This window comes from Mustelus asterias, chromosome 20, assembly GCF_964213995.1.
Source record: "Mustelus asterias chromosome 20, sMusAst1.hap1.1, whole genome shotgun sequence".
NCBI lineage: Eukaryota > Metazoa > Chordata > Chondrichthyes > Carcharhiniformes > Triakidae > Mustelus > Mustelus asterias.
Window position 1 is genome coordinate 28,025,019 of NC_135820.1, and position 17,870 is coordinate 28,042,888.

The 17,870-nt window shown below is 42.7% G+C and overlaps 1 protein-coding gene across 3 annotated transcripts in view; it reads left to right on the forward strand.

The window, feature by feature from the left end:
- Positions 1 to 17,870, forward strand: part of LOC144508455 (tumor necrosis factor receptor superfamily member 5-like) — a 61,970-nt gene that overhangs the window by 12,323 nt on the left and 31,777 nt on the right. For 2 of the 3 annotated variants that reach the window (XM_078236384.1, XM_078236386.1), the window contains exon 2: positions 9,632 to 9,716. In XM_078236384.1, coding sequence (XP_078092510.1) covers positions 9,632 to 9,716 — 85 coding nt within the window. Of the gene's footprint in view, positions 1 to 7,135; positions 7,267 to 9,631; positions 9,717 to 17,870 lie in introns of those variants that run through there. The other variant, XM_078236385.1, reaches the window with a different exon arrangement.

Consider the following 17,870-nt stretch of genomic DNA (forward strand, 5'->3'; position numbering starts at 1 on the left):
CTGATATTATTGTCCCAGTGAATGCTTCAGCAAGGGAGAGAGAAAAGAATACATTTATCTTCCTATAAATAACTGGGAAAATAGAACTGTTGGTGTCTAACTGCCTTAGATCACCGATTCGTCCTGTAAAAGTAAAACTCTTGCCGGATGTGTCGGCACAGGATTACTCGCTTATGAGTTGAAACAGCTTGGGTCCAAAATGCCTCGCCCTCAGATTTTGCAGCGGAGTTCCGTGACCTGTTCATTCTTGTCTTGCACACATTGAGAAATTTCCTCCTCCTCTTCTGCCATTCCTTGTTCTCCCTGCAGTTCCGCAAGCAGCAGTACGCCATTCCAGCTGCCATCCTTCATCCGGGAGAGCCATCGGTTCTTTGACTTGGAGGGCGTGTCAGAGCTAATCCCAAACTTCCCGCGCTTGCTTGCTCTCGGAGTTTCTATACATGCAATTTAAAGCTGTGCCTCCCACATTAAGATCCTTCCTGTCCTTAACTCAGGGAGCAATGATAAAAGCAAATTATTGCGGATGCTGGAATCTGAAACCAAAAGAGAAAATGCTGGAAAATCTCAGCAGGTCTCGCAGCATCTATAAGGAGAGAAAAGATCTGACATTTCGAGTTCAGATTATCCTTTGTTAGGGGCAATGATTCTAATTATACACACCTTCACCTGTTAACTGGGCTGAGATCAGTGAGTTCAGTGCCGATGGGAAGTTAAAGCTGGGACATGCACCTGTGCATAGAATCCCCATAGTGCAGAAGGAAGCCATTCAGTCCATCAAGCCTGCACTGGCAACAAGCCCAATCCCCATAATCCCCTGAATTTATCCTGCTAGTCCCCCTGACATTAAAGGGCAATTTAGCATGGCCAATCAATCTAACCCGCACATCTTTGGACTGTGGGAGGAAACCAGAGCACCCAGAGGAAACCCACACAGACACGGGGAGAACATGCAAACTCCACACAAACAGGCATCAAGGCTGGAATTGAACCCGGGTCCCTGGTGTTGTGAGGCAGCAGTGCTAACCACTGTGCCACCCCATGATTTGGTATTATCTTGTGTTATCTTTCTTTACAATGAGCCTTTGGGAAACTCGTTTATTTTCAATGTCAGCTCAGTCAGCAGTGCCTCTGGCCTCAAGTCATGGGTTCAATTCCTGCTCCATACCCAAGTATATATTCCAGGCTGCCCGGTGTAGCACTGAGGGTATGCAACACTGCTGGAGGAGCTGTTTTTTAGATGAGGGGTGGATGTAAAAGGTCCTAAAGGATAATTCCAAACAAGAGCAGGGGAGGTCTCCTTGGTGTACTGGCTAATGTTTAACAGATAATCTGGTCACTGTCACATTATCATTTGAGATATTATGCTAGGTGCGAAGTGGCAGCTGCAACAGTGAATGTACTTCAAAGGTTGTAAAGAGCTTCGGACATCCTGAGTTTGTGAAAGTTGCTATGATCAATGCACGCCTTTCTTTTCCAAATGTGTGTTTACAGTGCAATAAAAAATCTCCTACTCAGATTTCTGAGGCATCACACCCAGAACAAAGGTGTGAAGGAGATGTAAATGGGTAAAGGCGGTGGTATAGTGGTATAACCACTGGACCAGTAATCAGTTGGCTGGATAGTTGGTTAGTGATGCAGAATGACACCAACAGTGAGGGTTCAATTCCCGTACCAACTGAGGTTATTCAACCTTCTCAACCTTGCTCCTTGCCTGAGGTGTGGTGATCCTCAGGTTAAATCACCACCAGTCACAGTCTATGATCATCTGGGACGATGGCGACTTTACCTTTTTAAATCCAGAGACCCAGAATAATGCTCTGGACCTTGGCTTGAATCCCACCATGGCAGAATTTGAATTAAATAAAATTTGAATTAATTAAAAAGTCAAATGATGATCATGAAACGATTGTCGTAAAAACCCGTATGGTTTACTTATGTCCTTTTAGGGGAGGAAATCTGCTGTCCTTTCCTGGAATGGCCTCCAGACCCACTCTGGTCCACTTTTAACTGCCCTCGGAGATGGCCTATCAAGCTACTCATTTCAAGGGATTGGGATGGGCATCAAATGATGGCCCAGCCAGTGACTCCCACATTCCAATAAAGAATTATTCCTCCTTCTGTCCCATCATTACAATTTATTTTACCACATTCCCTCTGTGTGGTTGTCATATTTCTCCTCTACCTCTCGTTCTGCACCATTCTTAAGCGCTGTCCATCCATTATCCAGTTTATGTAGAATACCTCCATGCTCTAAATGTGGATGTCTGATCTTTCAACAGGCACCTTATGTCTCCCCAAGACATAAGTTACAATAATTAGCAGTTAATGCATTTTTGTCCTATTTGCAAAGGTTTGCCATTGACATGAACCTGATCATCTGAGGGCCAGGTTTTCGGCTGTTTATTGGCATTGTACAAGACAGGAGGTGACTTTTCTCTTGTGAACAAATTCAAACAACCAGTTCATTCAATAAGTGAGTCACCTTTTTGTCACAAACCGTGTTGTTATTCAGCCCAGAATCCAAAAACTAGTAAGAAATACACTTTTGTCCCTCTCTACCCCTCACCCCTCTTTAAAACCGACAATATTTCCTCCTGTTATATCCTTATATGCTTCCGTGTAAAATCTTGACATGTTTTACTTTGTTAAAATGCTGTCCCCAGTGGGGATCAGTAAACCAAATAACCAAATTTACCAAATGACCTGCAATGAAAAAAATTACCAAACAAGATATTATTTTTTGTAACTTTTTTTACTTTGACCCAAGTCAGAATCAAATTGTCACTTGGTCATTCAGAACTTGAGTATTACTGAAGAAGACACATGCTGTCAAAGATTTTCATCTTGCTCTCATCAGGAAAGAGGCATGATTCTGGACTGATGAAAAGCTGCAACATCGCATCTCCTCTTTCTTCAGCAACACTCGAGTCAGAATCAATGTAAATTGAACATAAGTTAACAGGCAAATCATGGCCAGTACAAACTGTAAATTACACATGGAACAGCGGAAACAACAATGATAAATCTCTCAGATTTTTTTAGGCAATCCACTTTGCTTCTATGGCCCTAATTTTAATCTAAGTTCCTCCAAGCATGGATCTTCTTCAGGCAGCATTCCAGTCCCTTTCCTTCAGGGACTTAGTGAATTCTCCCCAGGCAGCAGCTTCTGCGTGAACAGCTGCAACAACCCGGAACATGCTTTCCAACCAATCAGGGATCCAGCTCTCCGACTCGACCTCCTCTCTCCAGCTCTTCACTTCCCTCTTTGTCTGCCACAGAACCTCCACATTTTAACTTCCTATTGGCACTGCTTCTAGTTCAAGGGTCAGCAGGTCATATGGACAAGTATGTCATGTTGTCGAAAAATTATAGTTGACCACTTTACAGTTCAGACAGAATCCTTTTCAAACATTTTTGAATAAAGACGGATTCCCCAATTAAAATTACAATTTTTCTTACTGGTTTTGCTTCCATCAAAAGCTGCCACAGTAATATATAAATGCAAGTTTTTGTTGTAATGGTGTCATTAAAACCACACATCTTCAATGTCCTGCATCATCATTACATTGGACTGTTTCTTCACATATATTACATAGAATTATATAGAATTTAATATCACAGGCCATTTAGCCCAACAATTCTATTGGTTTTTATTCTTTCATAGGACATGAGCATTGCTGGCAAGGCCAGCATTTTATTGCCCATCCCTAATTGGCAAGCTGCTGGTGAACCAAATTCTTACACCACTGCCTTCTATCTGGGATAGGTACATCCCCAGTACTGTTAGGGAGGGAGTTCCAGGATTTTGATCCAGCAACAGTGAAGGAACTGCGATATAGATCCAAGTCAGAATGGTGTGTGGCTCAGAAGGGAACTTGCAGGTGTTCCCAACTGTCTGCTGCCCTTGTCCATCAAGGTGGTAGAAGTCTGGGTTTGAAAGGTTTTGTTGAAGGAGCTTTGGTGAGATGCTGCAGTGCATCTTGTAGATGACACAAACTGCTGCTACTGTGCCTCTGTGGTTGACGGAGTAAATGTTTATGGAGGGGTGCCAATCAAGCAGGCTGCTTTGGCCTGGATGATGTCGTGCTTTTTGAGCCTGAATGTTGTCCAGGCTTTGCTGCATTTGGACATAGAGTCATCGAGGTTTACAGCATGGAAACAGGCCCTTCGGCCCAACTTGTCCATGCCATCCTTTTTTTTCAAAACCCCTAAGCTAATCCCAATTGCCTGCATTTGGCCCATATCCCTCTATACCCATCGCACTCATGTAACCATCTAAATGCTTTTTAAAAGATAAAATTGTACCCGCCTCTACTACTACCTCTGGCAGCTTGTTCCAGAAGCTCACCACCCTCTGTGTGAAAAAATTGCCCCTCTGGACACTTTGTATCTCTCCCCTCTCACCTTAAACCTATGCCCTCTAGTTTTAGACTCCCCTACCTTTGGGAAAAGATATTGACTATCTACCTTGTCTATGCCCCTCATTATTTTATAGATCTCTATAAGGTCACCCCTCAGCCTCCTACGCTCCAGCGAAAAAAGTCCCAGTCTATCCAGCCTCTCCTTATAACTCAATCCATCAAGTCCCAGTAGCATCCTAGTAAATCTTTTCTGCACTCTTTCTAGTTTAATAATATCCTTTCTATAATAGGGTGACCAGAATTGCATACAGTATTCCAAGTGTGGCCTTACCAATGTCTTGTACAACTTCAACAAGACATTCCAACTCCTGTATTCAATGTTCTGACCGATGAAACCAAGCATGCCGAATGCCTTCTTCACCACTCTGTCCACCTGTGACTCCACTTTCAAGGAGCTATGAACATGTACCCCTCGATCTCTTTGTTTTGTAACTCTCCCCAAAGCCCTACCATTAACTGAGTAAGTCCTGTCCTGGTTCAATCTACCAAAATACATCACTTCGCATTTGTCTAAATTAAACTCCATCTGCCATTCGTCAGCCCACTGGCCCAATTGATCAAGATCCCGTTGCAATTGGAGATAACTTTCTTCAGTGTCCACTATGCCACCAATCTTGGTGTCATCTGCAAACTTACTAAGCATGCCCCCTATATTCTCATCCAAATCATTAATATAAATGACAAATAACAGTGGGCCCAGCACTGATCCCTGAGGCACACCGCTGGTCACAGGCCTCCAGTTTGGAAACAACTCTCTACAACCACCCTCTGGCTTCTTCAAGAAGCCAATTTTGTATCCATTTAGATACCTCACCCTGGATCCTGTGAGATTTAACTTTATGCAACAACCTACCATGCGGTACCTTGTCAAAGGCCTTGCTAAAGTCCATGTAGACAACATCAACTGCACTGCCCTCATCTACCTTCTTGGTTACCCCTTCAAAAAACTCAATTAAATTTGTGCGACATGATTTTCCACTCACAAAGCCATGAACTGCTTCAGTATCAGAGTCGTGAATGGTACTGAACACTGTAACCATCAACGGTCACTTCTGATTTTATGATGGAGGGAACACATTGATGAAGCAGCTGAAGATGGTTGGGTCTAGGACACTTCCCTGAATAACTCCTGCAGGGGTATCCTGGGACTGAGATGGTTGACCCCTGACAACCACAACCATTTCCCTTTGTCTTGGGTACAACTCCAACTAAGGAAGAGTTTTCCTCCTGATTCTCATTGACCCTTTCACACACCATGGAGCAGCCCAGCATTTGTATTTTAATTTCATTTTATTCTTTTTCACTTTCACTCCTTTTCACTTTAGTGTTACCCTCTGCTTTTATGTTAGGTTTATTAAACTTTGTTTCAAGTATAAGGGGGGGGGGGGGGGGGGGGGGGGGGGGAGACAGAGGGCGGTGAGCAGCTTATTTTGGCCTCAACTCCATTTACCATAGCCCTTCAAACTCTTATTAATTAAAAATCTGTCCACCTCTTCCCTAAATTTACTCAAAGTCCCGGCATCCATCATGCTCTGGGGTAATGAATTCCACAGACTCAAGATCCTTTGAGACAAGAAATTTCTCTTCATCTGTTTTTCAGACCATTGTTTGTCTAGTCGATTGGACAGCTCTCCCATGTTTGGCAGAAGCCACCAGGTGTTAGTAAGGAGGACTTTGAAGGATTGACTGTGTTTGGTGTGCCATTGTTGCTTCCGGTGCCTAAGTGGATGCCGGGTGGTCCATCCAGTTTTATTCCTTTTTGACTTTTCTGCAGTGGTCTGATTCAACTGAGTGGCTTGCCGTTTCAGAGGGCGTTTAAGAGTCAACCACATAGCTGTGGGTCTGGAGACGCATGTAGGTCAAACCAGGTACGGACGGCAGAATTCTGTCCCTAAAGGACATTAGTGAATCAGATGGGTTTTTATGACAACTGATAGTTTTATAATCACTGAGACTAACTTTCAATTCCAGATTATTTTTCAATGATGTTTTTTATGCTCCATATCAGGGGTTCTCAACCATTCTGCTTCTGAGGCAAACCCACCCCACTGTGTGATAAAAATTCCACGGATTCCCTGTAACACAATAGCAATGCCTTATTGCTTCAAAATTAAATCATTAAGCATATAAATATAAGAATAGAAGTAGGCCATCTGACCCTTCAAGTCTGCTCTGCCATTCACCAATATATATCATATTATTTGTTTTATTAAATGCTGTCCTCCTGTCTTTCCACTTCTTCAGCTAAAATCCCCTTTTTTCCTCGATACTTCAGCTAACCAGGGACTTCTCACATCATTCTCCTCCCATTTCCCACTGTGCATGTTTCTGTGCCTCAAGCAAGCATTTTTACAAATATTGAATGTAGTGTGTAAATATTGTACTGGACGTAAATTTAATTTTCCAATAGCACTCAATTAACTCAATTATAGCTTGTCCACTCTTGTAAATTCACTGATGAAAACACAAAGTCATAATACCTTCATTAATGATTTAGTTCAATAAAATTCAGTTGCAAGCAATGATCACAAGTCCTGTCTTCACCAATGTTTTTCCGGACAGGAATTGTGACAAACTCTGAAAGCAATGGCTTTGGCCTTTCCAATGGTTCGAATAGAATAGAATCTCTACAGTGCAAAAAGAGACCATTCAGCCCATCGAGCTTGCACCGTCTCTCTGAAAGAGTATCCGATCCAGGCCCAAACGCCCCTCCTGCCCTATCCCCATAGAACCGCACATTTAACATGGCCAATCAACCTAACCTGCACATCTGTGGACTGTGGGAGGAAACCAGAGCACCTGGAGCAAATCCATGCAGACATGGGGAGAATGTGCAAACGTCAAGGTTAGTTGGTTAGTTAGTTGGAAGGAATTTGCTCTGAGACATGTAAACAATTTTGTGCGTTTGTACAAGGCTGCATCCATACAGCCTCGGTCTAGACTTCGCCAACTCCTGCTTTATGAACAACATGAAAATAATAATTTTCCGAATAAGCAGCAAATTGGTTACATGCAACTGCTGGGTCAGAATCCTGGAATTCCCTCCGTACCAGCACTGTGGGTGTTCCTACACCACATGAACTGCAGCGGTTCAAGAACACTACTCACCACCACATTCACAAGGGCAATTAGGGATGGACAGCAATTGTTGGCCTTGTCAGTGATGTTCACACCCCATTAGAGAATGGCTACAAAAGCCTCACTACGACAACTGGTTTCGATAGAGAATCATAGAATCCTACAGTGCAAAAGGAGGCCATTCGGCCCATCAAGTCTGCACCGACCACAATCTCACCCAGGCATGGGTACATATATATGAACAAGATGCAGGAGTAGGCCATTTGGCCCCTTGAGCCAACTCTGCCATTTAATAAGATCACGGCAGATCTGATGGTAACCTCAATTTACATCCCACCTACCCCTGAGGAACAGAGTTTGTGATCGGATCCAAAGACAATGACTTTGGTCCTTCTAATATTTAGCTGGAAAAAGATTTCTGCATGCTAGACAAGCAGTATGACAACTTAGAGACAGTGGAGGTGTTGTAAGAAGCAGTGATGAGGTAGAACTTGTTAAGAATTGGGGAAAATTAAGAGAAAAAGGTAAAAAAAAAAGAGTTGATTAGAAGTAGACGGCTGGAAAAATGATGAGATGTGAATTAGCCTATCAGTGGGAAACAAGTATTTTACATATGTGACTAGAGATAACAATGGGGCTCTAGAAGGAGTAAGGTCAAAGTGGAGAGATATGGAAATTGACACGTACCTGCCAAAAACCAACTCCATAGGAGGATAAAATTGAAGGAATAGAAATGGTGTAACTATAGAACACTAAGAAGAAGGGAGTGAAAGACTTAACATCAGAACTGCAGCAAGTTGCAGTTGTATTTTCCTGAGAGAAGCAGCCATTTTCCTGAACCTGAAGACTATTTCCCACACATGGCCATCTTAACCTGTGTGTGGTAATTATTACTAGATTTAGCTCATTTGTTACTTAATATTGGATGTTGTTTGGGAAAAGGGGTGTCTGAGGTCAGGTAAAAGTAGGTAGTTTGGGGACCAAGGAATATTTTTGTCTAAAATTAGATGGGTAAAACCATCAGTATACTTAAGTGTCATAGAGTATTATAGTCCTCCTTGTCGAGTGTGATTTTGTTTTTCTTTTAATGAACATTCTTTATTAATTCTTCACACAATGATGACTGTTTTCTCACTGGGTTGTACATTGTTTCTCACATAATATCAAAAAAACACATACATCACTGCAGACCGGTGTTCCAAAGTACCCTTCTGGGTTTTGGGATACCCTTGCATTTAACATCAGTGGTGTTTGTTAACAAGCTGGATGTCATCAGCCGACACGTGGACATGTGTTTTCACTAATGTTGCTGAGGGACATCATGTAGATAAGTAACGGTAAGGAGCTTTGGATTAATCCTCAAGAGATGCCAGAGGTAATGGTGTGAGAGTGGAAAAATAAGTTTGTATCTGTCAGGAAATATTGAACAGGCTGGAGTTCTTTTCTCCTGGAAAGAGAAGATTGAGAGGTGAGCATATAGAGGACATTGAGATTATGAAAGGGAAGATGTAAAGAAGATATTCCCACTTACTGGACAGACTGGAACTAGGGGCTATCATTGGCAGATCCTCACTAATAAAAGCAATTGGGATCTCAGGAGAAATGTCTTAGCCCAGAGAGTGGTTAGAATGATGAAGCTGCTACCACAGGGAGTAGTTGAGATACATTTAAGGGAAAGCTCTATAAACATGATAGAGAAATGAACAGACTGATATGTTGATGGGGTTAGTTGAAAAAGGGCGGGAAGAGACTCATCCAGATCGTTAATATCAGCACTGACCTCTCCGGGAGGATGGCTTGTTTTCTGTGCTCGGTATTAAGGAAATGAAAGTATTGTTGCAAAGCAGAAATTTAAAAGCTGTAGGAACGTGCAGGGGAGTACTGTCAATTGGATAGGTCTTTCAAAGAGCAAGTACACGGATGATGGGTTGAATGGCCTCTTTGTACAATCACTGCACAATTTAAAAGAGAAGGTTGTACTTCATTTGGTCTTTGGGATGTCAGAGACAATGCCTTTGTGAATGGGTCGTCAGGGCAATGAGCTGAAGGAAGCCTATTCTTACTAAGAAAGGAGCCTATGCAGAAATTCAGCATCTTGTTCTGAGCATTTGGTCTCTGTGTTTGATTTTCAGCTTTACCTGTGTGATGTCCCCAGCAACTGCGACAACAAGACCCAATATTTCAAGACTGACAAATGTTGTTACAAATGTGGTCCTGGTAAGTGTACCTATCGAGGGATTTGAGGTCAAATGGTCAGGGGCAGGGGAAAAAAAGCTGATGGAAACTAAATGTTTACTTGACAAATCTGAAAGCATCTTTATTTCGACCAGTACCAATGGACACTTTTAAAGTTTTTCCAATATTTTCCATAATTAAGATGCTTTCAGATTTGGAGTGTAGACCCTTCATTGGAACAAGATTATTTTGTTTGATAGAAGTGTTAATAATGTATTTCTGAAAATGTTGTCCTTTCTCAGAAGTTGATTCACCCACTTCATGTTTCCAAATGCTCCTTCTTATTAATCTTGTAAATTTACCAATTTCCTGTTAATGACTGTACCCATTGCCAAAGGAACAATAGATCATGGCAGGCCTATACCTCAATGTCATTTAACCATTTTGGTTTCTTACCCCTTAATGCTTTTACCCAACAAGAATCTACCAACCTCAGTTTTGAAATTTCCAATTGATTCTTGGGCTTGGATTTTCATGTTGGGCTTGGAAAATGCAAGTGATGCCATTTTTCCGAGTTTGGAAGTTGGAGCCCCTCACCTCTGTCCATATCCACCATATTTTAAGAACTACATAAGAACATAAAAACATAAAAACTAGGAGCAGGAGTGGGCAATTTAGCCCCTTGAGCATGGCTGATCTCATATCAGCTTCAACTCCACTTTCCTGCCCATTCACCATAATCCTTCATTCCACTATCAATTAAAAACCTCTCTATCTCCTCAAATTTGTTTAATGTTCTGGCATCCACTGCACTCTGAGGTAGAGAATTCCACAGATTCATGACCATTTGAATGAAATAATTCGTCCTCATTTCTGTTTTAAATCTGCCACCCCTTAGCCTAAAACTATGGCCTTTCATTCTTGAATGTTCAACAAGGGGAAACATCCACTCTACATCTACCCTCTTTAACATCTTATCTACCTCAATTATATCTCCTCTCATTCTTGAAAACCCCATTGAGTTTAGGCCTAAGCTGCTCGATCTCTCTTCGTAAGACAAGTCCTTCATCCCTGGAATCAATCCAGTGAACCTTCTCTGAAACACATCTAATGCATTTACATTTTTCCTCAAGTAAGAGGACCGAAACTGTTAACAGTACTCCAGATGTGCCCTACATAGTTGAAACAGCACCTCCCCAATTTTATACTCTATTCCATTAGCAATGAAGGCCAAAATTCCATTTGCTTTCCTTATTATCTACTGCACCTGCAAACTAACTTTCTGCGATTCGTGCATGAGTGTACACCGATCCCTTTGTACCAAAGCATTTTGAAGTTTCTCTCCATTTAGATAATTTGCTTTTTTATTCCTCTGACCAAAATGCAAACCTCACACTTATCTATAATAAATTCCATCTGCCAGATTAACTTATCCACATCCATTTGTAAATTATTTTTCTCCTCATTGCAACTTGCTTTCCCACTTATTTTAGTGTCGTCTACAGATTTGGCAATAGTACATTTTATCTCTGCATCCTAGCCATTAATATCGACTGTAAATTGTTGGGGCCCCGAGGACTGAGCGCAGTGGAACACCACTGGTTACAGCTTGCCGACCAGAGATAGGCCCATTTATCCCCGCTCTCTATTTTCTGTTGGTTAGCCAATTCTCCATCCAAGTTAATACATTACCCCCACCCTTGTGGGATCTTACCTTTGTGTGTCACCTTATCAAAAGCCTTCCGGAAATCCAGATACACTACACCAACAGGACCCCCATTATCCACTTTGTTTGCAGACATGGGCAGGCATGCTTTGTGTTTGCTGGGATCCATGTTAGCATTGGAAGAGTGAGGATGCCAAGGCGGGCTTGTTAGAAGGCCCTACTGCTGGGACACTGGACTGGTTCTCCAACATAGTTGTTATGCCACCTCAAACCCAACCACACTTCATGTCCTCATATCCCCTATACCACCTCCCTACGCCTCAGAATACCTGTATCTCTCATGCTCCCTGATATACCCCATGTCTACTCACATCCATCATTGTCATCCTCCTCGTGCCATCTCCACCGCCCCCCCCCCCCCCCCCCCCCCCTCAAAACCACCATGTCCCAATACCCATGTCTCTCATATTGGCCATGTCCCTCATGTATCCTCCATAGCCACTCACCCAGTATGTACTATGGGCAGTATATCTTTGAAATGGACATTAAAAAAATAAGTTGCTAACAATTTAAGAGCTGTCACATTCAAAGTCAATTCATATTGAAAAAAAATCTCTCCCCAAAAATCCCATTCAGGTGCTCAATCTGTTGGACAAAACAAACAAATTCTTATCCACTTGCGACAAGGCAGATAGTCCCGTAATAATCACTTAAAACTGTCAATCAGAATATGAGATATATAGATATATGACCTTTTGAAAGAACATAAGAACTAGGAGCAGGAAGTAGGGCATCTGGTCCCTCAAGCTTGTTCCGCCATTCAATAAGATCATGGCTGATCTTTTTGTGGACTGAACTCCACTTACTTGCTCACTCACCATAATCCTTAATCCTTTACTGTTCAAAAACTTATCTTTCTTTGCCTTCAAAACATTCAAAGAGGTAGCCTCAACTGCTTCATTGGGCAGGGAATTCCAAAGATTCACAACCCTTTGGATGAAGAAGCTCTTCCTCAACTCAGTCCTAAATCTGCTCCCCTTTATTTTGAAGCTATACCCCCTAGTTCTAGTTTCACCTGCCAGTGGAAACAACCTCCCTACTTCTATCTTATCTATTCTCTTCATAATTTTATATGTTTCTATAAGATCCCCACCCCCTCCCTCCATTCTTCTGAATTCCAATGAGTATAGTCCCACTCAACTCAATCTCTCCTCATAAGCCAACCCTCTGTCCTGGTCCATGCCGACACAATAGTTAAGAAAGCCCACCAACGCCTCTACTTTCTCAGAAGACCAAGGAAATTTGGCATGTCAGCTACGGCTCTCACCAACGTTTACAGATGTACCAGAGAAGGCATTCTCTCTAGTTGTATCACAGCTTGGTCTGGCTTCTGCTCTGCCCAAGATCGCAAGGAACTACAAAAGGTCGTGAATGTCGCCCAATCCATCACGGAAATCAGCCTCCCATCCATTGACTCTGTCTATACTTCCCACTGCCTCGGCAAAGCAGCCAGCATGATTAAGGATCCCACGCACCCCGGACAATCTCTCTTCCACCTTCTTCCTTCGGGAAAAAGATACAAAAGTCTGAGGTCACGTACCAACTGACTCAAGAACAGCTTCTTCCCTGTTGCTGTCAGACTTTTGAATGGACTTGCCTTGCATTAAGTTGATCTTTCTCTACACCCTAGCTATGACTGTAACACTACATTCTGCACTCTCTCCTTTCCTTCTCCATGAACGATATGTTTTGTCTGTATAGCCCGCAAGAAACAATACTTTTCACTGTATGTTAATACATGTGACAATAATTAATCAAATAAAATCTCTGAACTCCGGAATCAATCTAATGAATCTCCTCTGCAACCCGCCCCCCCCCCCCCCCCCCCCACCCCCTCCACTGCCAGTATATCCTTTCTCAAGTAAGGAGTCCAAATCTGTACACAGTACTCCAGGTGAGGCCTCACTAGCACCTTATACAGCTGCAACAACTGTTTTTAAGCTTCATTCATCTAGCAATGAAGCGCAAAATCCATTTGCCTTTTTAATTACCTGCTGCACTTGTAAACCAACCTTTTGCGAATCATGCACAAGGATACCCAGGTCCCTGTACACAGCAGCATGCTGGAATTTTTTACTATTTAAATAATAATCCATTTTGCTGTTATTCCGACCAAAATGAATGATCTCACATTTCCCAACAGTGCACTTCATCTGCCAGACCCTTGCCCACTCACTTAAACTATCTATATCCCTTTGCAGACGTTCCGTGTCCTCCGCACACTTTGCTCTACCATGCATCTTAGTATCAACTGCGAACTTGGAAACACTACACTCGGTCCCCAACTGCAAATCAACTATGTAAATCGTAAACAATTGTGGTCCCAACACTGATCCCAGAGGCACACCACAAGTCACTGATTGCCAACCAGAAAAACACCCATTTATCCCACTCTTTGCTTTCTGTTAGTTACTCAATCCTCTATCCATGCTAATACATTACCTAAAACACTGTGCACCTTTATCTTATGCAGCAGTCTTTGGTGCGGCACCTTGTCAAAAGCCTTCTGGAAATCCAGATATACCACATCCACTGGTTCCCCATTGTCCACCGCTCTCCTACTGTCCTCAGTGAATTCCAGTAAATTAGTTAAACATGACCTGCCTTTCATGAATCCATGCTGCATCTTCCCAATGGGACAATTACTATCCAGGCGTTTTTCTCTTTCTTCCTTGAGATAGATTCAAGCATTTTCCCCACTACAGAAGTTAAACTATCCGGCCTAAAGTTATCCACCTTTTGTCTACCTCCTTTTTTTAAACAGTGGCATCACATTTGCTGCTTTCCAATCTGCCGGAATCGCCCCAGAGTCCAGCGACTATTGATAAATTACCATGAGTGCATTTATTATTTCCCCTGCCGTCTCTTTTGGTACCCTGGGATGCATTCCATCAGGGCCCGGAGTCTTGTCTACCTTTAGCCCCATTAGCTTGTCCAACACTACTTCTTTAGTGAAAATGATTGTTTATCTAGGTCCTCACCTGCCATAGCCTTCTTGTCATCAATTTTTTGCATGTTATTTGTGTCTTCCCTTGTGAAGACTGACCCAAAATACCTGTTCAATGTTTTGGCCATTTCCCGTTATTAAATCCCCCTTCTCATCCTCTAAAGGACCAATGTTTACCTTAGTCACTCTTTCGTTTCATATTTTTGTAGAAACTTTTGCTATCTGTTTTTATATTCTGAGCTAGTTTACTCTCATAATCTATCTTACTTTCCTTTATAGCTTTTTTCGTGGCTTTCTGTTGACCTTTAAAGATTTCCCAATCCTCTAGATTCCCACCGATCTTTGGCATTTTGTATGCCTTTTCTTTCAATTTGATACCCTCCTTTATTTCTTTAGATATCCATGGCTGATTATCTCTTTTTCTACAGTCCTTCCTTATCACTGGTATATACTTTTGCTGAACACTGTGAAAAATCACTATCAGTTATTTCTTTGTTTATTGCTCGTTCCACCATGATATTATTTGGTGGTCTATATTGGGGACTTGAGACCACAAATAAGGTGGTCAAATGCGTTGCTTAAAAGAAGGATCTTCTTTCTGTTAATAAATAACAAGGTTTAGCAATAACTCAACAGAATAGTAAAAACAGCAATAACAATGAAAACAGGAGCACTTGTAAAACAGATCTTGCTTACAGGTCACCCACTTGCAGACTGAAAAGCCTGCCTAAAACCCACACATGCTTAGAACCCTCAACAGATGCCAGTAAGACAATTACATAGGAGAAAAGGCTTATAAGAACACTCTGCACCCAAAATTACACTCTGTAACATTTCTCTTCATTTAAATTTCAATCCCACATCAGGACAGATATACAACAAAAGTAATGTCTTAACTATATGAAAGTCTATCAGGATCTTTGTGGTTGTGCTGCAACCTACACAATACCACTGGTAAATTTTGAAACGGTTGATTTAGATTCTAAGGTAAAGAGGTAGATTGAGAATCTGTACATGAATGTTCCTCTTCCACTCCCCTAGCGGAATCAACTGGCAAACCTGGAAAACAGAGGAGCTTTACCTTCTCATGTTATCTGTAATGGTTGTTAACTCTGAAACCTTTCCTGATTCTGTACACGGTATTGTTCTGATAAGCTGACAATGTAAATGCCCAGTGATGTATTCTTGCTGAGGCCATGGAGGAATACGTTTCAACTCACTGAAAAGACTCATCAACGGCTTGTGGTGAACAAACGATCATAGTGACACATGGAATCTTTTCACTGCAAAAAAAATAGCAAGTCCCTCTTTGTCCAACTGTGAATTACCGCTCAGTCTTTATCAGCATCCTAGAAGCAAAACTGATGGGTTTTCCGGACCGTCCTCCATTAAATGAGAAAGTACTGCCCCATGCCGTAGGACTAGGCTTTTTACGACAGGATAAGTTCACTGACTGGATCAAAATACTGATGAGCTGATTGCAACAGCGCTTTCACATGCTTGAAAGCTGCCTTCTGTGCGGGCTCCCACTTCCATTTGGTTTCTTTGTGCAGAAGTAGGTACAGTGGAGCCAACACTGTAGACAGGTCTGACAAAAAGTTCCCAGAAAAGTTTACCAAACCCAAGAATGACATGAACTTGGCTACGTTCCTGAGCTGCAGAGCTTCCTTTATGGCTCAAATTTTCCCCTTCACAGGAGATGAGCCCTTGAAGTGATTCTGTGCCATAGATACTCCACACTTTGTGCCTGGAAATTGCTTCTCTTCAGATGCAGTCCCACCTCTGAAAACCTCTACAAAACTTAATCCAGATTGTTGAGATGCTCCCCTCTGTCTTCCCCGTAATTAAGATGCCATCCAATCTTGGAATCATAGAATCCCCACCGTGCAGAAGGAGGCCTTTCGGCCCATCAAGTCTGCATCGGCCACAATCTCACCCAGGCCCTATCCCCTTTTAACCCCATGTATTTACCCTGCTATTCCCCTTGACACTATGGGGCAATTTAGCATGGACAATCAACCTAACCTGCACATCAAAATGCATTTTGGAAGTTCTAATACAGAAAGGAAATATACAGTAAATGGCAGAACCCTTAAGAGTATTGATAGGCAGAGGGATCTGGGTGTACAGGTACACAGGTCACTGAAAGTGATAATGCAGGTGGAGAAGGTAGTCAAGAAGGTATACAGCATGCTTGCCTTCATCGGCCGGGGCACTGAGTTTAAAAATTGGCAAGTCATGCTGCAGCTTTATAGAACCTTAGTTAGGCCGCACTTGGAATATAGTATTCAATTCTGGTCACCACGCTACCAGAAGGATGTGGAGGCTTTGGAGAGGGTACAGAAAAGATTTACCAGGATGTTGCCTGGTATGGAGGGCATTAGCTATGAGGAGAGGTTGGAGAAACTTGGTTTGTTCTCACTGGAGCGACGGAGGTTGTGGGGCGACCTGATAGAAGATTATGAGAGGCATGGACAGAGTGGATAGTCAGAAGCTTTTTCTGAGGGTGGAGGAGTCAATTACCTGGGGGCACAGGTTTAAGGTGCAAGGGGCAAGGTTTAAAGGAGAAGTACGAGGCAAGTTTTTTACACAGAAAGTGGTGGGTGCCTGGAACTCGCTGCCGGGGGAGGTAGTGGAAGCAGGTACAATAGTGAGTTTTAAGGGGCATCTGGATAAATCCATGAATAGAATGGGAATAGAGGGATATGGTCCCGGAAGGGTAGGGGGTTTTAGTTCAGTCGGGCAGCATGGTTGGTGCAGGCTTGGAGGGCCGAAGGGCCTGTTCCTGTGTTGTAATTTTCTCTGTTCTTTGTCTTTCGAGTGTGGGAGGAAGCCGGAGCACCTGGAGGAAACCCAGGCAAACATGAGGAAAACATGCAAACTCCACATAGACAGTGACCCGAGGCCGGAATTGAACCCGGGTTCCCAATGCTGTAAGGCAGCAGTGCTAACCACTGTGCCACTGTGCTGCCCCAAAGTAGACAGCAACCTGAGGAATGTTTTGTAACAGATTGTCCATCTTTTGAATGTTTGCCAAATTGGAGGATACGACAAAAACCAAATGATTATATTTGAAGAACCCTTTATGGTAACATACTACTTCGAATCTTCCTCCAGCACGAGTTTTTAATCTGCCTGGCTCGCGTCCAGTTTTGAAAATGTCTTGCCTCCCAGAAGAATTGAAACCAAATCTCCCATACCAGGTAATGGATAAGCATCTAACTTGGAAACCTGGTCAATGGTGAGTTTCTAGTCACCACGTCTACGCACCATACCATCATTTCTAAGGACAGGAATGTTTGGAGCTGCCCAACGAGAAAACAGAATAGGCTCAATGATTCCAAGCCTTTGCAGCCGTTCCAATCCTCCTCCACTTTGCCTTCTCATGGCACAGGGCACTGTCTTGGGTTTGATGAAGCGAGGAGTAGCCTGAGGATCTGCGTACAACTTCAGTGGTACCACACCATGTCCACAGTTCATCCTTGAACATATCGGGTACTTATTGACAACATCCTCAGTCACA